General features: G+C 36.6%; 1 protein-coding gene across 4 annotated transcripts; it reads left to right on the top strand.

Annotated features, from left to right (window-relative positions):
* Window positions 1-12,747: 12,747 nt before the first annotated feature.
* On the top strand, window positions 12,748-17,545 carry LOC115716382 (chalcone--flavanone isomerase). Of its 4 annotated transcripts, none has more exons than XM_061115784.1 (5): window positions 12,756-12,859; window positions 13,344-13,465; window positions 16,466-16,624; window positions 16,708-16,931; window positions 17,039-17,545. In XM_061115784.1, exons 2-5 carry the CDS (start codon window positions 13,357-13,359, stop codon window positions 17,345-17,347), a joined length of 801 nt encoding a protein of 266 aa, XP_060971767.1. In that variant the 5' UTR covers window positions 12,756-12,859; window positions 13,344-13,356; the 3' UTR covers window positions 17,348-17,545. The 4 variants fall into 4 exon arrangements, with proteins under 4 accessions (XP_030501025.2, XP_060971767.1, XP_060971766.1 ...); XM_061115783.1 differs by having other exon boundaries at window positions 12,759-12,942; XM_061115782.1 differs by having other exon boundaries at window positions 12,811-12,996.
* Window positions 17,546-18,888: the final 1,343 nt, after the last annotated feature.

Raw genomic sequence — 18,888 nt, 5'->3', positions numbered from 1 at the left:
TTTTCTTCGATTTCATCAAGTGATTCTGTAAGGAGTATGTGACTGGTACCTTGATCGTACGTCAACCTTCTGTAGGATGGTGGTTCGAGTTCGACGGGCAGCATAGCTTCATAATCGTACGCCATTGAGAATGGTGTCTGACCGGTTGCTATTTTTTCCGTTGTACGGTATGACCATAGAACTTTGGGAGTTCTTTCGGCCAATTTCCTTTGGCATCTTCAAGCTTCTTCTTTAATGTGTCCTTTAGGGTCTTGTTGACTGCTTCAACTTGACCATTTGCTTGTGGATGTGCCACTGTGGAGAAGTTTTTGATGATGCCATGGTTCGCGCAGAAATCAATGAAAGATTGACTGTCGAACTGCTTGCCGTTGTCCGAAACTATTTTGTACGGTAGTCCGAACCGGCATATGATGTTCTTCACTATAAAGTCTTGAACCTTCTTTGATGTGATAGTTGCGAGTGGTTCAGCTTCAATCCACTTTGTAAAGTAGTCGAATGCTACCACTGCGTACTGCACTCCGCCTTTACCCTTAGGTAATTGTCCGATTAGGTCAATTCCCCAAATGGCAAAGGGCCACGAACTTTGCATTTGTGTCAGCTCGTTGGGCGGAGCTCTTGGTATCTTTGAAAATCTTTGGCATTTGTCGCACTTCTTGACGTAAGCTTTCGAATCTTCAATCATCATCAGCCAGAAATAGCCTTGCCTTAGAATTTTCTTTGATAAGCTCTGTCCGGCTGCATGATTTCCGCAAAATCCGTCGTGAACTTCATATAGAAGTTGTGCAGCTTCATTTGGTGTGACGCACCTGAGTAATGGCATTGAGAATCCTCTTCCGTACATGATCCCGTCTACGATGATGTATCGCGCTGCCTTTCTTCTCATTTTCTGAGCTTCATTTCGGTTATCTGGGAGTTCCCCAGAGTTGAGATAGGCTGCTATTGGCGTCATCCAGTTCGGAGATGTGTCAATCATTTCGATTTCTTCCGTGCTGGTGATGCTAGGCTCTTCAAGAAACTGGATCGGAACCAGGTTCGCCTTGTCACTTATATTGCTGCTCACCAAACGGGCTAGCGCATCGGCTATTGTATTTTCCTCTCTTGGAATCTGCTTGAGGCTATAGCTTTTGAATTGTGCAGCAGATCATGTATTTTTCTCAGATATGCTATCATTTTTTCTCCCCGAGCCTTGTATTCGCTAGAGACATGATTTACCACCAGCTATGAGTCACTGCCGATCTCGATGTGCTCAGCTTTCATTTCCTTCGCTATTTTGAGTCCAGCGATTAGGGCTTCGTATGCGGCCTCATTGTTGGAGGCTTTGAATCCGAATTTGACCGCTGCATGCATGTGTTGCCCCCAGGTGTGACAAGGGCAATTCCTGCGCCGGATAGCTAATCTGTGGCAGATCCATCCACATGAAGCTTCCAGGTCGGCTTGTTTTCAGTGCTGTTCGGCTGTGGTGTTGGCTCGGGATCGCCTTCTGGGATGCTTTCAGTTTTTCCTGTGCATTCCACCACAAAGTCGGCCAAGGCTTGGCCTTTGATAGCTGTTCGGGGTTGGAAATTGATTTCGTACTGCCCCAATTCCACCGCCCACTTGAGTAATCGCCCAGAGGCATCTGGCTTTTGCAGTATTTGCCGTAGTGGTTGGTCGGTGTACACCCGAACAGGATGAGCATGAAAGTAAGGTCTTAGCTTTCTTGTTGCTAATATGAGGCAGTAGGCGAGCTTTCTATCAACGGATATCGGCCTTCGGCCTCGATGAGTCTTTTACTGATGTAATAGACTGGATGCAGCACGCCATCTTCTTCTCTGATTAGTACGGCGCTTATGGCATGCTCCGTTACTGCCAGGTATATCCCCAGTTCCTCACCGTCCAGAGGTTTTGAGAGGACGGGAGGTTTTGCGAGCTGTGCCTTTAGATCTTGAAAAGCTTTTTCACATTCTTCTGTCCATTCAAACTTTTTGTTTCCTCGTAGGATGTTGAAGAATGGGACACATTTATCCGTTGATTTTGACACGAATCTGCTGAGTGCGGCGATTCGACCAGATGGCATGACTTTGTAGCAGTAGAGACCCATATCTGTCCGGAAACTTGTATATTCTTGGTCTGGCGGATGCATCTTGATTTGATTGTAGCCCAAATAAGCATCCATGAAGCTTAATATTTCGTGCCCAGTTGTTGCATCGACGAGCTGATCGATTCTTGGAAGTGGGAAACAGTCTTTAGGGCACGCTTTGTTGAGGTCTGTGAAGTCAATACAGACTCGCAATTTCTTGTTCGGCTTAGGCACGAGTACGGGGTTGGCAACCCAAGCCGGGTAGAAGGCTTTAATGATGAAGTTGTTGTTGCGCAGCTTTTCAACTTCATCTTTCAGGGCTACTTCTCGTTCTTTATCTAGCAATCTCCGTTTTTACTGAACTGGCCGGATATTAGGATCGATATTCAGGACGTGCGAAATAATAGAAGGATCGATTCCGACCATATTCGCATGTGACCAGGCGAAAACATCTAGGTTTGCTCTCAAGAATTTGATCAATTCCGATTTTACTCCGAGCAACAAACCCTTTCCGATTTTCAGCTTTCTGGCCGGGATAGCTGGATCGACCTCGATCTCTTTTAATTCTTCCACAGGTCCAACATTGCTGCTTGGGTCCTCAAGTCGAGGATCCATATCTTCATCCTCGCCTTGGGCGGTTTCCTACTTGGGAATATTTATTCCCTTGTCCGGGCTCTGGCTGGAGGACACTTCCTTCTTAGCCTTGGCCACTGTAAGGTTGTAACATTCCCGAGCAGATTGTTGGTTCCCTCTGAGACATCCTACCCCGTTTTTGGTTGGAAACTTCGGGCACGAGTGGAATATTGATGTGACAGCTTTTAAGTCATACAAGGCTGGTCTGCCTAGCATTACATTAAAGGCTGAAGGAACATCCAATATCAAGAATTGTGCCATGATAGTTATGCTCGTTGGAGCTTGTCCAACTGTGAGGGGTAGGCGGATTTGTCCCAGGGGCGCAACTCCTTGACCGGAGAAACCATAGACGGGCTGAAGGCATGGAGTTAAATCCTTGAGCTGGAGCCCCATCTTCTCGTAAGCAGTCTTAAACAAAATATTTGAAGAAGCCCCATTATCGATCATGGTTCTGGACACCATTTTGTTTGCTATCTGGACTTCCACGACTAGCGGGTCGTTGTGCGGAAATCTTATCTGGACAGCATCTTCGTCGTTGAATGTTATGGTTGGCTCTCCTGCTCGTGGAACTTTGGGATTACTTTCTTCCACGGCCAGGATGACTTTTTCTTGCTCGTATTGAGCTGTGCAGGCATATCGCTCCCGAGCTTTGCCCGTGTCTCCAGCGATGTGCGGGCCTCCAATGATGATTTGCAAGTGTCCATCTATTGGCGGAGGCATCAGATCCTGGTTGTTCTGACTTTAATTGGCCTTGACATACTTCTGTAGGTGCGGGTTGTTCTTCTTGATCAGAAGTTCTATTTCCCGCTTCAAGTTGTAGCATTCGTTGGTGTCGTGGCCGTAGTCTCCATGGAACAGGCAAAATTTTGTCATGTCCCTTTTGCTGGTATCTTTCTTCATGGGCCCGAGCTTCTTGTACGAAATTAGCAACTGAGTCGCTATGTACACACTTTCTATATCTTCAGTTAAGATAGTGAATGCAGTGTGTTTGGCGCGATCACGGGGAGTCTGTCCGGGTTTTTCAGCGAACTTTCCCTTCTTCCCGTTCCCTTGCTTGTGGTTGTTGCCTGAACGTTTGCCACTTGAATTGCTGGAATATTGGGGAAGCTGGGCAGACGTTCCAGTGGAAGGAGCCTTCGTTTGGTTCAGCTTTTGCTCACCTTCTGCTTGCTGAATAGCTTCTTCGAGCTTGATGAAACCTTCGACCCGGTCAAGGAAATCACTCATTGAGTCGACCGGTCCGTTTTTCCTTATGTCCTTCCACAGTTCACCAAGGACTTCAATGCCCCCCAGGATAACTTTCCATCCTTGGTTACCCGTGATACTTTGGTCGCTTCCGTCATGAATCTGCTGATGTATGCCCGGAGTGGCTCGCCTGGTCGCTGTTTTACTTCGACCAAATCTCCCAAATGCAATGAGAGTTGGCGTGAGGAAGAGAATTGTGCATGGAATTCCGAAGAGAAGGTTTTCCATGAACTAAACTTTCCTGGAGCCAACTTGAAATACCATTGTTGTGCGGCCTCTGACAGAGTTGCGGGGAAGATTCTGCAACATACGTCTCCTCGCACCCCTTGTAGATCCATTTGCATCTCGAAATACTTGATATGAGATAGAGGATCTTCTCTCCTAGTGTTCATCTTCCACGTTGGCATCTTGAATTTGTGAGGTAGTGGCAGGAGGTTGATTTCCGATGAGAAGGGAGTTCCGCGTGCACGGTCTAACTCAAGATCATTGTTACGCTGCCAGGCCATGCCATGAAACATATTCTTTAGTTCGTCAAGCTAGGCCTGCACGGCTGGGCTGACTTCATTGGCATTCTGGTCGGGTTGGGCTACGTCAGCGTCTTTCTGAGCGGGGAATTAAGTATGGGCCTTGGACTGCACATTCGTCGTAGTATTCTGCTTGTTTGTTCCCCTTCTTCTGTTTAGGTCGTCCCTTAGGTCACGGGGTGTTCCCAACCTTTCGAACACAGAAGAACCTGACTGCCTTAGCGATTGGTTGGCTTGGTTGGCAGGTGGAATGGCTCCATTATTTTGCGTGGATCCATCGAGCATGACTCCTCCTGATGAATTCCTGGACAAGGTCTGTCCTCCTACCTCTTGGCCCACGAGTGGAATTCGTGACCGGGGATTGGACGGCTGACCGTTGTTTGTCCGGGAAGCATTCACTGTTGGGTCATCCTCGATTTCTCCAAGGGGAATGACGATCGGCGCCTGCTGGCCTACAGTCTTATAGGCTCTTCGTATCAGCACAGTAGCTTGCCGACTACGATCTTCGATTTCTGCATGGTGAGCCGTTAATGCCTCCATCTCTTTGTCCCTCCACTCGGAGAACATACGCCTCTGTTCGTCAAACGGGAGGTTTACTGCGGCACGTAATTCCTCCTGATCGTGATGCAGGGTATTGTTGTGACCCTGCATGAGTCCAAGCGCAGCACGGAGGTTTTGCAATTCGGTTGCATCTCCGATGGTCGTCTGGGCGTTGATGCCTGGTGGAACAGTCATGTTATGAACGTCCTGGCTGTGTGCGGAACCGTTGTTTCCGGTCTCTTGCACACCAGGCGCAGTTTCAGTAACAGGAGTTGTTACATCATTCACCACGCTTCCCGTCTGTCCAGGTTTGACAGCGAGTGGAACCGTCGAACTCCCTGGGTCCTGCAACATCGGATCCAGCGTCTGTGAGTTTGCTGGGTCAGACAGGCCTCTGCGAGTTTGCACCATCGTGTCGAAAGAGCGATCTGTGATTCTGCTCTCAATGAAAGCACCAAAATGTTGACTTCGCTTTTAGCCAACGACAATGAGTCTTTTCGATAAGCGATAAACGATGTGTTATAATAAGAATATGTAATAAAGAAATAATAATAAGACACAGAAATTTTATAGAGGTTCAGTCCCGAGCAGTTCGATAATAGCCTAATCCTCGTTAGTTGTATTGACTTAAGAATAAGGAAGAAGATTCCTTTTCTTATCACTCTTACAATAATATCTCTGAATATATAATTCTTAGATAGCCTTAGCTTATAGCGTTTCGACGTATGATCTCTGTTTTACAGTTTTTCGATCGATCCTTTGCCCAGTGAACATTCCTCACTATTTATAGGGCAGGAAACTTGATGAGGAGGAGTTTCCTCTCTCGTTACAATGTGCATAAGCAGAAAGATCGTGTGATCAATGCTAAATGCTAGGATCGTGGGATTGAGGCTGAATACACTGATAGTGGAATCGTGTGTATGCCACATCCACGCAATTTGATCCCTGAGTTATAGGGTTGAGCTGGTGACTCACGAAGTGCTTGGTTGAATTCGCTAAGTGTTGCTCATTCTGCACGGCTCGTTGAGTATTCCATTATGGATATGCCAGCGAGGCATCCTGCTCGGCATGTTGATCCGACCATGTGCTCTAAGTAGATGCCACGTGTCACCATTCTTGTGATGCCACGTCAGAGTGCCAATTTTGGGATAACAATTTGTTTATGAGATTTTCATTGATGAATGTAATCTTTTTGAATGTAATTCTCTTTTGTAATTTGTCTTTTTTACATACTTTTTATTTTACATGGTAATGCATATAAGTGAATTACTATTTCAAAACTTGATGCAGATATGACTCGTCTTCCATTGGTTACAAAGAAAAAAAAAATTATAGTAATTTTACTTCAATATATGGAGATGTTAAATAAGATGACACTTCCTTTCATACTCCAAATAATTATTATTTGTTGTAAGAGGCGTATAAGTAGAAATATGTTTCTTGAAAGTTCTTTCCGTTGGTACCAATTACGTCAACTAAATCTTTTCAGAATGATACATGCTAGTGACTTAGCTTGTATAGAAAATACTGGCATGGATAAGAAAACATTTGGTATTTTGTGTCACCAACTTAGAACTATCGGGGGTTTGAAAGGAACAAAGAATCAAATATGGATGTTGAAGAAATGGTTGCTATATTTTTACATATTATATCTCATGGCAATAAGAATAGAATTGTGAGACAACAATTTGCACGTTTGGGTTAAACGGTGAGTAGACAATTTAATATTATTTTGAATGCTTTGTTGCATCTTCACGTGCTATTATTAAAAAATCCTGAACCAATTCTTAATAGTTCAACTGATGAGAGGTAGAAATAGTTCAAGAATTGTTTGGGAGCACTACATGGCACACATATTAAAGTCAATGTGCCTGCTGTAGATAAGCCTAGGTATCGGACTAGAAAGGGTGAAATTGCTACTAATGTATTAGGTGTAGTCTCTCAAGATATGCAATTTATTTATGTCTTACCCAGATGGGAAGGATTAGCCGCAGACTCTAGAGTGTTGTGAGATGCTATATCTATGCCAAATGGATTGAAAGTTCCACAAGGTATACTTTTTCTTCCATGTGTAATATCATACATATACAAGTTAATTTCATAATAGATTTATAATTTCGTCAATCAATTTACAGGATATTATTACTTATGTGATGTTGGATATCCCAATGGTGAAGGCTTCTTAGTACCATATAGAAGACAACGATATCATTTAAACAGTTGGAATGTCCCACCTAATACTCCTGCTGAATTTTTCAATATGAAACATTCTTCTGCTCGGAATGTAGGAGAGAGAGCATTTGGACTATTAAAGTGACGATGGACAATCCTTAGAGGTCGATCATACTATATGTCGAATTATTTTGGCTTGTTGCCTTCTTCACAACCTAATTATAAGAGAAATGTCTGTAGATCCTCTAGAACAAGTCGTAGAGGAAAGTGAGGATGATTATTCTGACGAAGGTGAAAGTTTAGGCAATAATCATTATACACATATCGAAATATCTAACGTTTGGACTTCTTGGAAGGACAACATAGCTAGAGAGATGTTTGACCTATGGCGAGAAAGGAGGCCTACTTAGAATGTATTTTTTTATATATATATATTATTTGTGTTTGATTTCCTTAAATTTGTATGGATTTTTATATTGTTGGATATTTTATTTCTTTGCATTATTTGTGTTTGACTTTGTATGAATTTTTATAAAACTGGATATCAGTTTTAGACTTATGTGTTGGATATCAAATTTATATATCTATGTTTTTAATTTAATTTTATATGTTAATATATTTATTGCTACACTATTGTTACAAGTAGATGTGAGATATACATATCTTAGGAAAATAGATGCTTTGGAGCAAGAAACTTCAATTGAGGATTCAAAACTGGTTGAGTGTTTGTTGGAGTTGGTAAATAGTGGAAGATGAAAAGTAGACAATGGGACTTTCAAACCTGGCTATCTACAACAATTGGAAAGATGGATGAATGAAAAAGTTCCCATTACGGATTGAAAGGACAGCCCCACATTGAGTCTCGTATCAAGATACTAAAGAAACAATTCAATGCAATTTCAGACATGTTAAGACAAGCAAGTGGTTTTCGTTGGAATGAGAACCTAAAGTGTGTGGTTGCTGAAAAGAGTGTTTTTAATGATTGGGTAAAAGTAAATGTTACTTTATTTAATTTATTTATAATTTGATCATATCTTAATTCTTTTAATATGTTTTTTATTCATTGCAGAGTCATCCAAATACAAGGGGCTTAAGGAATAAAGCATTTCCTCATTATGATGACTTTGTTACTATATTTGGGAAGGATCGTGCAAATGGACAAGGTGCTATGGGATTTTCTGAAACAATGGATGAGATTGATAGAGAAGCAGAAAATGATCAACAATCTGAGTTCAATCCATTTGCTTTAATAGATGAGCTTGTTGGTAATGCAACCGATAGTCACACAAGTACGGGAACAACTTCAGCACAATCAAGAAGGAGAAGTAGAAAGAGGTCTAGGAATGAAGATTTATTAGTTGAGGTATTGACTACCACAGTGAACAAATTTGGTGAAATACAAGCTGCTGCTGGTGTTGGTATTAGAAGAATTGTTGATTGTTTCCAGTTCGAGACAGAAGGTGCAAGTAGAAGACTGAAAGTGTTCGATGAACTGAAAAAAAAATCGATGGACTGTAATTTGAACAACGAATTGAAACTGAAAAACTTCTTGTCCAAAATCAAGCTTATACAGATCTTTTATTCACTTTTGATGATGAATACAAGTTGGCATTCGTTCTTGATTTGTTTAAGTAATGTGAGATTTAATAGTTGATGGTATTTCGAAAAATACTATTGGAGTGACTTTATGAAATATAAGTGTTTTACTTTTAGAAAAACTTTTGGCCGGTTAATATCATCTTTTGGATGAAACTTTTAGCAATATAATAATATGTCATATTTTGGATTATAAACTAGATAATATGCAAACTTTTGGAATTTAAAATTTTAATCAATATTTTTTTTTGAGTGATTTTAACTAATATTTTTAAACTATACTATTATGTGTTAAAGAGCTTTTATTGTTGTTTAAATTATTAATTCTTAAAAAAATTATTAACAAATTAATTTTGTAATTAATTATTGTCACAAATATATATAGGTACGGTAATTTGGGATTTTTTCTTGTAAAAGAGAGATATATAGCCCTTAATATTTTTTTTAAGAAAAAAATATATGAACAACATTAAAATACAATATCAATGTAAGAGAAATGTCTCTAAAGATGTATTATGAAAAATAAAATTTATAGAGATATTTAAAATTCAAAATTCTACCATTCAAAAAAAAAAGAAAGGGGCCGGGCCTAATCCGCTGAAAGAAGTGGTCGGGCAGAACCGAATCATGCCAAAGAGATATCGTGTCGGGCTGGGTCAATGCCGGGTTGCGCCCGACCTGGCCCGATTGACATTCCTATATATATGTATATTTTACTCTTTATAATTATTTATTATTGTTAATTTTTTTTATAAAATTATATGAAAAACAATAAATAAAATTATTTTGAACATTTAAAAAGAAAAAAAATATATTAAATTATTAGTATTTTTTTAAAAAAAATAATAATCATTATTGTAAAAAAAAAAAAAAGTTGTCACATTCCATTCCTATGTCCACCAAACAAACTAATATTCATATTCCTAGGCATCATCATAATATTAATGCTCATAACCAAATACAATAATGTTGCTTTCCTAGGTTTAAACCTTCATCACTCTCCCAGCAATATTAAACTTATTCCCATAAAATAAACCTGCATACCAAACGGCCCCTAATAGTTTCAATTGCCTCCCTCTTTCTTTTATCAAAAAAAAAAAAAAAAATCTCAATCGCCTCCCTCAGTTTCTCACTATCTCCTCTAAAATTTTATTGATTCACCATCAAAACTCACACACACACTCACAGTCCAGATCAACGATGGCGATGGCGACAAAAAACTAGTGGTGACGGCGACAATACTGAGGCAATGGCGGCATAGGTAAGTTACTCATATTTTTCTTTAATTTGTGTCTTTTTGGCTTGTAGAACTGAGGTTCTTGCCTTGCTTTTCTTCTTTGGAGTGAAAGAAAATTTGATGTTCTTGCCTCACTCTCAACTCAAACCAGCCGACAGCAAGACTCACTCTCATCTCAATTCTCAAGTGATAGGTTCTCTCTAGTTCAAGTCTTACCTCACATTTCTTAAGTCATTCTTTTTTTTTTTTTTTTTTTTGATTTAAGCATTTATATATTACAACATGTTTTACTTGGGACTCGAACCCAGGACCTCTAACACTCACACACTCGCCTATGGTCACTTGAGCTAGCCACAAGTGGTTCATTTCTTAAGTCATTCTCCACCTTCTTTTTCTTTTCGGTAAAATTTGTTAAATAACTGAGTTTTATTGATTTGTTAAAGATGAAGGATTCAATCTCACATTTTTTTATTCTTCTTTGCTGGAAAAAAATCTAAGCAAAAGTTGGTGCCTATGCATATTAAGCAATATTCACTTTCACTTTCACCTTAGGCAAGAGTTATCTTAGGTCATCTCTCAATTTTTTTCCTTTCTTTTTCTAATGCTACTGTTATGGTTTTTTTAGTGATGGTATTGGTTATAACTATTAGTGATTTAATAGTACAAGTCTTGCCAATTTTAGGATGTTAATATGGTGTTGTCATTGTTTTATGTTTTCCATTTACAGATTGATTACATGACTGTGAACGCTAATTAATTTTTGTTTTGAAAATTTACGTGCTTCGGTACGTAACTTCTAACTAATATATATATATATATATTTCATAATTTGATTAATTTTTTTTTTCAATTGCAGGCCATACATAAATTAAAGGTGAAGATATCAATGACATTGTTTTATATTAGTTGATGCCAATGAAAATATATACTAGATTTATTTTGTTTAATTTTGTTATCAATGTATAGGTTATTTAGTCTTTGAATGACATTAATAATTACTGTGACTAAATACTCGCATATGAATTTTCAATTGGGAAAAATTAAGCTTTGTAACCCAACCTAAACCAACCCGACCCAACCCATAATGTATTGGGTTAGGTTGGATTATACATCAAAAATGATATGAATGGGTTAGAATTTTATAGGCCAATTTAATTAAGTTGGCCTATTAAAATACCTTTAACCCGGCCAATTCAACTCATGCTCAATCTTAACTATGATGGTTACATATTTAATGTAACTATTAAAATTCCCTCCATATATATATTTTAAAAGAATACGAATGATTTTTTCAAAAAAATTATGTAAATATTTTCTTAATTAAATAATTAATAATATTTATAAATTTAATAAAAAAATGAGAGAATTAAGGAGAGAGCAAATAATACTACAGTAGAACGTCTATCTAAGAATACTCTATTCAGAATAATCTATAATTTGCTATTAAAAAATTAAGTCCCAATTTGGGACAATTATAAATAAGAATAATTTTCAAATTGTAATTAGTTATACATTTTTTAAGTCTCGTATTAATAAGCATTTTATTTCCCAAGATGGAAAATAGAATAAGTAAAGGCAATATGTTGGGTAATTAATATTGCATCTTTGCAGTCTTGTAGGATATTTAGTACTCTTTCTGCTTCTGTGGGACATTTAGTTCTTTTCCTGTGGCTAAGCAGTTCTTTTGTTTGTAGCTTCTTATGCTAGAATAGAAAAGTTTTTCTTTTTTTGAGTCTAATGACCAAACAAAAAAAGGGTTTATGGGGTTCCCTTCTCCATCTTTTAAATATTAATAATCTCTTTTTAAATTAAAAAAAATCATCTTAGCCACATATCTCTCTAACAAACCCATCTTGGGAGAATATAAATATTTTTTTTTATTTATTTTTTAAAAAAGAAAAATATTTATATATTAAAGTTAACATCACGTTATCTAATGTTTTCTCTGGATAAGCATAGGAAGCAGAAATACCACTTCTATCTTTGTGTGATTGCAGATATACCACTTCTGTCATTGACCTACTTTTTAGCTTTATAAATGGAGATGTTCATATAATATTAACACTTTACAGAATATTTATAGATATAAACTTACATTATATGCTATGTTAAAAAAAGAACTAAATAGACTAATCTACTACTCCAATAATAAATTTATTTACAATTTTATAATTACACTAATATTATTTTTAATACATTATTAAATAATATTTCAAATATAAATATTTAATTTTTTCAAACAAAAAATTTGTAATCTTTAAAAATAAAATACATTCAAAATCTTAAAAAGACCAAAATCTTAAATAAAACTAGCAATACGTGGCTCGGCACGTACATTCACCTAGTTAATAAAAAATACATCTATATAAGAATAATTACATCTTAATAAAACATTACATAGATTTTATAAATTTATTTATGTAGAATTAATAATTTTATTTCAAATTGTAATATATGAATAAATATTATAAAATAATTTTATTATGTAAAAGTATTAAGGATTGTTTATTGTTATTCTTGTTATATTGATATTTTTTTAGTATTTTAATTATTATATTTTATTATAACTCTATTTAGTTATAACCTCTTAATTATTGTTAAAAAAATGAATAACCTCTTAGTTAGAATATAATTTATTTGATTCTAAATATATTCCTAAATAAATAAAGGTTTCACTCTATTTAGAAAAATTATGAAGTGACACTATTTAGAGAAATTATAAAGTGAAATGTGACTCCTTTATGCCCCTCCTAGTTTTCATGTGTTTTCTCTCTTCATCTCACTTAATAATAAGAGTTTTCTATAGAAGAAGATTTGGAGGGATCCGGAAGGAAGAATATTCGGTTACCTCAAGTAGTAAATATTTTGTGTCAAATTTTCACTCCCTAATTTATTTTGGAGGTGGAGGATGATGAAGTGTGTTTACTTTAGTATTGGTAGGTAGAGTGGAGTGAGTGAGTCCTAGTAAGAGGATGACTGATGTTTGGTTGGTAGGTTGACTGGTAAAACTAAGCCCACGTTGTTAGCTAGTGTTAGGTTCTAGTGATTTCTCAAACCAAGCACCTGCACACCCATTTATTCCGTTATCAACTCCCATTTAATTCTTTTCATATTCATATAGGGGAGGGGGGAACTCTCATGAATGATCATCTCATCTACTCTCCTCCAATCCCACCTAACAATTTGATTTTGTGGCCTCCTTCCATTATATAACTCTTGTCTGCCCTCACAATTCACATACCCTTTAAAACCATCCTATCAACTTTTTCTATTTATTTCTTTCTATATAGCAGTAGTCAACAGCTATCACACTTATATAGAGTATATTTACTTGCAGAAATAGTTTGAAAATGAATCTGTCACCATTGACATCCTCCGGAATTCAGATTGAAGCTGCAAAATTTCCCCCGGCGGTTACGCCTCCTGGATTGGATAAGACTTTGTTCCTCAGTGGCGCAGGTACTTACTTATATAACTCTATATTTTATATATGTGAGTGGTATATTTTATATCATCATTCAGTGTACTGGTCAATTACTTCACTTTAATAATACTTTCTCATTTGGTAATCAGTTCTTCTTTCAGCGCTAGGTTTGGATGATAAGTCGTTTATATAAGTAAATATTTAGGTCTACCTTAATGTTTTGAACGATTCAAAAATGGTGCTTTTTTGGTATCTCTAAGATAAAGTCTTTTCTTTTGAAAACTGTGGTTCAAGTTACACCTTGTTATGCTATGGCCTGTTTTGGTCTTCCTATTAAGTTATGTCAAGATATTGAATCAGTTATGGCCAAATTTTGGTGGGGGTGGGTCATTGGGTTCAAAGTCGGGCATTCAACGGGAAAAAAATGATCTTATTTTTGCTAGTCTAAGTTTTGTGGTGGCTTAGGTTTTAGATGGCTTGTTCACTTTAATCAAGGTATACTTGCCAAAAAAAGCCTGCCGGCTTTTCCAGAATCCTTATTCTCGCCTTGGTCGTTTGCTTAAGGCATGTTATCTTCCTAGGTGCAATGTCCTTGATGCTAAGCCTGGTCACTCCCCTTCGTACACTTGCTTTGGGGAAAAGATCTTCTTAGGAGAGGGTTAATCTTTAACATAGGTAATGGGGCTTCAGTTTCTACTATCCATGACTATTGGATCCCCAACTTTAGGTTCATCTTTTATCAGTAATGGGGCTTCGGTTTCTACTCCATCTGATCGTGTCTCTGTCTCTTGTGGGATGTTTCAAAATTGAGGAGTTTCTTTTCCTATGATGTGTTTCAAGCTATCTTATCTATTCCTCTAGTTAATTTAGATCAGATGGTCTCTTTGGTTTGGGGTTTAACTTCTCTTAGAACTGCCTATCACTTCACTTTTTCAGCCGTTTCTACTCCTCCATCCTGTAATATTTAGAGATGGTGGTTAGTTGTGGCATCTCAGATTACCCCCAAAAGTTAAGCATTTTTTTATTTGGCGGTCTTGTCATCATTTGCTTCTCATTTGATTACTAGGAATATTATACATTCTCTCCATGTTGTGATTCGAGTAGACTCACACCAAATAAGAACAATGCTTCTTGACATAGAAAATGAATAAGAAATAGTGCAAAGAACAAAAACTTGAAAAAAAAATAAATAAATAACCAAAGAACACACACTCATCTACTTGGTTCAACACTGTTAAGGCACCTACATCCACGGGGAAATAAAGCTCAACTCTCTCTTTATTAATCACAAGTCACTAGGATTACCAAAGTAGCTACAAGTCTCAGTAGAACACCAAAACTCTCTTAGTGAGAAAACTCAACTACTGAGAAGTACTTCTATGATAGCCTTGGAAGGCCTGGGATACAAGTCACCTACACTAGAAGGGATGGCAGACCAAATGGTCAGGAGTAGGCTGAGTCTTTTTATTATGTGCTGGCAGTTAGCTATTTTGGAGGGTAGTTTTGGTATATTGTTGTGGGGTGAGCAGCTTTATGTGCGTAGGGAGCTAGAGTCTTGGTCATGCTAGAATCGAGAGATATTCTCAGCATCACCTGAACTTTCTCTTCCCTTGTATGAGACTTGAGTCTCCTCTTTTGATTCAATAAAGCTCCCTGAATTTTCCATTAAATTGCTCCATTGATTTTCCTCTTATTCTTGCTGGTGTTTTGCTGTTGTCTGTGATTAATCGAGCCAGGTGCTTATCATTCTATTATCATGGATGAACCAAACACAAATGCCTTTTCTAGCTACCATTGCAAAGACATTCCTTCTAACTGCTCATGACTTATGGACCCTTTCTCTTTTCAAAAAAAAAAAAAGTCATACTTAACACTCTACTTTCCTTTCATTTTGGTTTCAATGTTAAGACTGTTTCTCATGCATTACTGTTGTGTTCCAGGGTAAGACAAATTTGGAAATATTCTCCCTTTTACAATTTTATTCTATCTTCCTCTCATCTTGATATCTATGATTTAATATTTTTGGCTTGGAGGCAGTTTACTGCTTATAATTTTGAACAGTTCTTATGCTTGCTTTGAGCTATGTGGAACAATAGGAATGTGATCCTTTTCCATATGAAATCTAGCATTCCTTTCAATGAAATTGTAGATTGGGTTGCACATTTTTCGCCGAAATATAAAGAGCTTCTGGCTCTGTTGGTCTCCTCCTCCTCCGGAGAGTTTAAAGCTCAATGTAGATGTTGTCATTTCTGACTCAAACGGGACAATGTGAGTTGGAGCAGTTGTGCCATTATTGTGGCCAAGTTTTCGCTGGTATTTCAATACCAGTACATGGGTTCTCTAACACCCTTCTGATGGAAGTTCGGGCTATTCTTATGATGGTTCAATGGTGTAATGCAATTTGTCTGCCTATTAATATAATAGCATCTGATTGTAAGATGGTGGTTGATAATATAAGGGGAAAGGGTAGAGATTTTTCTCCTTTGCGTAATCTAATTCATGACATTTGTGATCTAAGGCTAGGGAGGCTAGTACTTCTCGAGGACATTCATTAGCCCAACAAGCTTTGGGGTTAGATTGTGAATTTGTGTGGAATGGTCATATTACATCTTCTATTTCTTTTTCAGTGCTTGTATCTAACATTTCATCTTAATGGAAGTTTATGGTTGTGTTTTTTTTCCTTTTATAAAGAAAATGTAAGGTTATCTTATACCACCATATGGAGGTAGTGGTTGCAGTTATTGACAGTTCAAGTGAGGTTATTGCTGTGCCCAACTTCCACGGCTTTGCTCACTAGTCGTAATCAATCCCAACCACAATTTTCTTGGTTTTAGAGAGATATCTTGAAGGTGTTTTTGGAGCGCTAATGGAGTTACTTAGTCTTAGTTTTACTGTACTAGAGTGTAATTTCACAGGGTGAAGGAAAAAAAAAACTTCTTTTAAACAACTACATATGTATTCTGTTAACTACTTTATTATTGATTTCTGCCAAAATAATAATAATATGTTACATTTTACATAAAATGATTTTGTAGGGGTGAGGGCCCTAGAAATCCAGGGAAATTTAGTAAAGTTCACATCCATTGGAGTTTACTTGGAGGATAGCGCTGTAACATGGCTGTCTGGAAAGTGGAAGGGGAAGACGTCGGAAGAGTTGACAGAATCCGTCGAGTTCTTCAGGGAGATTGTTACTGGTAAGATGACAACCTCCAAACCAACCAAACTAGTTATCAAACAATCTGTAAGAGGCTAATTGATAATTCTCTTAAAATGGCAGGCCCTTTTCATAAATTTACTCGGATAACAATGATATTGCCATTGACGGGGAAACAATATTCCGAGAAAGTAGCAGAGAATTGCGTTGCCATTTGGAAATCTCTTGGAATTTATAGTGATGCAGAAGCCAAAGCCATTGATAAATTTCTTGAGATCTTTAAGGATGAAAATTTTCTACCTGGCTCCTCTATTCTCTTTACTCAGTCACCTAACGGATTTTTAAAGGTTCGTACTCCATTTTATATCACTGAAAGAACTTTAAATGAAAATTTATTGACTTAAAAAAAAAACACTTATACATTGAAATATGCTATGTTTTTGAATATTTTTAGATAAGTTTCTCGAAAGATGAATCTATACCAGAAACATGGGTCAGTGAGATAGAAAGTAAACTACTTTCAGAAGCAATATTAGAGTCAATTATCGGTAAGAATGGGGTTTCTCCAGCAGCAAGACAAAGTATAGCCTCAACGCTTTCAAAATTGCTGAAAGAGAATAATGGTAGCACTAATGATCACAAGGCTGCTGGCGAAATCGATGGTGACACTAATTTGAAAGCTACAAAAGCATACAAGGACAAGGATGTGATTTCCATTCCAATAGAAAATGGAAATGGAAAGCACAAAGTGACAAATGAGTGATTCAATGATTTGTAACATATGTATCAAGCTAGCTAATATAGTTTTCATCTCGAGTTGGAAGCTCACTTTATTGTGTAATATTTCTTTTGAAAACATTTTCGGTTTTGTAATAATTATACATGTATTGCACATGACTTGGTTGTGAACAATGTACATGGACTATGGCTTAATTTTATTTTATTTTTCTTTTGTTTAAAAGTCTTTTATGTGTTGCAAATGAAGTTTGACCAATAGATTCAATTTTACTTGATTGTTTTATGAATTATATATTTGTCAAAGAATGTATAACTTAGAAAAAACAAATAGGGTGTTGTTATTCATCTTCTTTAGCTGAATAATGACTTTTTATAGTTGGAGTTTATCTCCCTCCTTTATTGGTACTCAATTTATTTATTGTTTATTCATTTCGAATTCTTGATAAAAAAAGAATTAAAAATATATTATTATTAGGCACTAATAATGTACAACACTACTAGGTGATAGTGCTTTAGAAATATATAATAATCATTAAATTAAAATATGTGAAATCTAATGTTTTATGATATATTACTAGTTCGGAAGCAATGAAAAAAGAGAAGAAAAAATAAAGAAGAAAATAAAAAAAGAATTGTTATAGCAGATAAATATTTAAGTTTAATTTTTTACAGTAATAATACCTAAGCTAAAATTTTGGAACTTCCTAAGGTACCTGACCATTAAGTGTCAAGTTAATAGCCACATGGCAGACCCTAATTAGTCTAGATCATTAAATGTTATTTTTTATTTAAAAATTAATTAAATATAATAATAAAAAAATGACACGTAGATAATGACTTGACACTTAATGATCAAGTAATTAGGAAAGTTTCAGAAATATAACTTAGGTATTATTACCGTAAAAAATTAAACTTAGGTATTTATCTGCAATAAAGAGGTAAACTTGGGTATTTACACCGCAAATTACTCAAAATAAATTAATAAATATTTTTTAATTCATATGAAAATAAATTAATATTACACATGATTGTGTAATTGGTTTGAATTTTATTTGTAGGGATGCTAATTAAGTAGCACATACGGTAGCCAATCATGCATTAATAAATAATGTTAAATGTGCTACTTGGATTGGGATTGAATTTTCTTGTGCTTGTCATGCTTTATAGTTGGGGTAGCAATTAGTGTTGGTGTGTTGTGTTCATGTTGTGCTGAGGTTTTAGATTTATTAAAAAGTTGCTAACACGAGCATGACACGTGACACAAAAAATTTATAAAAACATGAACACGTACACGACTGAATAAGTTAGTGTTGTGTCGAACCCACAAAATCGCATGTCGTGTTGGCGGGTTGTAAGCTAAATTGTTGATTTTAATGTCATTATGTCATGTTCATGTTATGTTGAATTTTAAAATTTATTTTAGATGGCAGACACGAACACGACTCGTAACATAAAAAATTGATAAAACACAAACATAAGTAGCAAAATTTTCGTATCGTCATGTCAAACCCGTAAAAGATTGAGTCGGTTCATGTCAAACCTGCGTATCATGACCTAAATTGCTTC

The sequence above is a fragment of the Cannabis sativa genome, chromosome 5 (genome assembly GCF_029168945.1).
Source record: "Cannabis sativa cultivar Pink pepper isolate KNU-18-1 chromosome 5, ASM2916894v1, whole genome shotgun sequence".
NCBI lineage: Eukaryota > Viridiplantae > Streptophyta > Magnoliopsida > Rosales > Cannabaceae > Cannabis > Cannabis sativa.
Note: the sequence above shows the minus strand (reverse complement) of the source record. Positions and strands in the feature narration are given on the sequence as shown.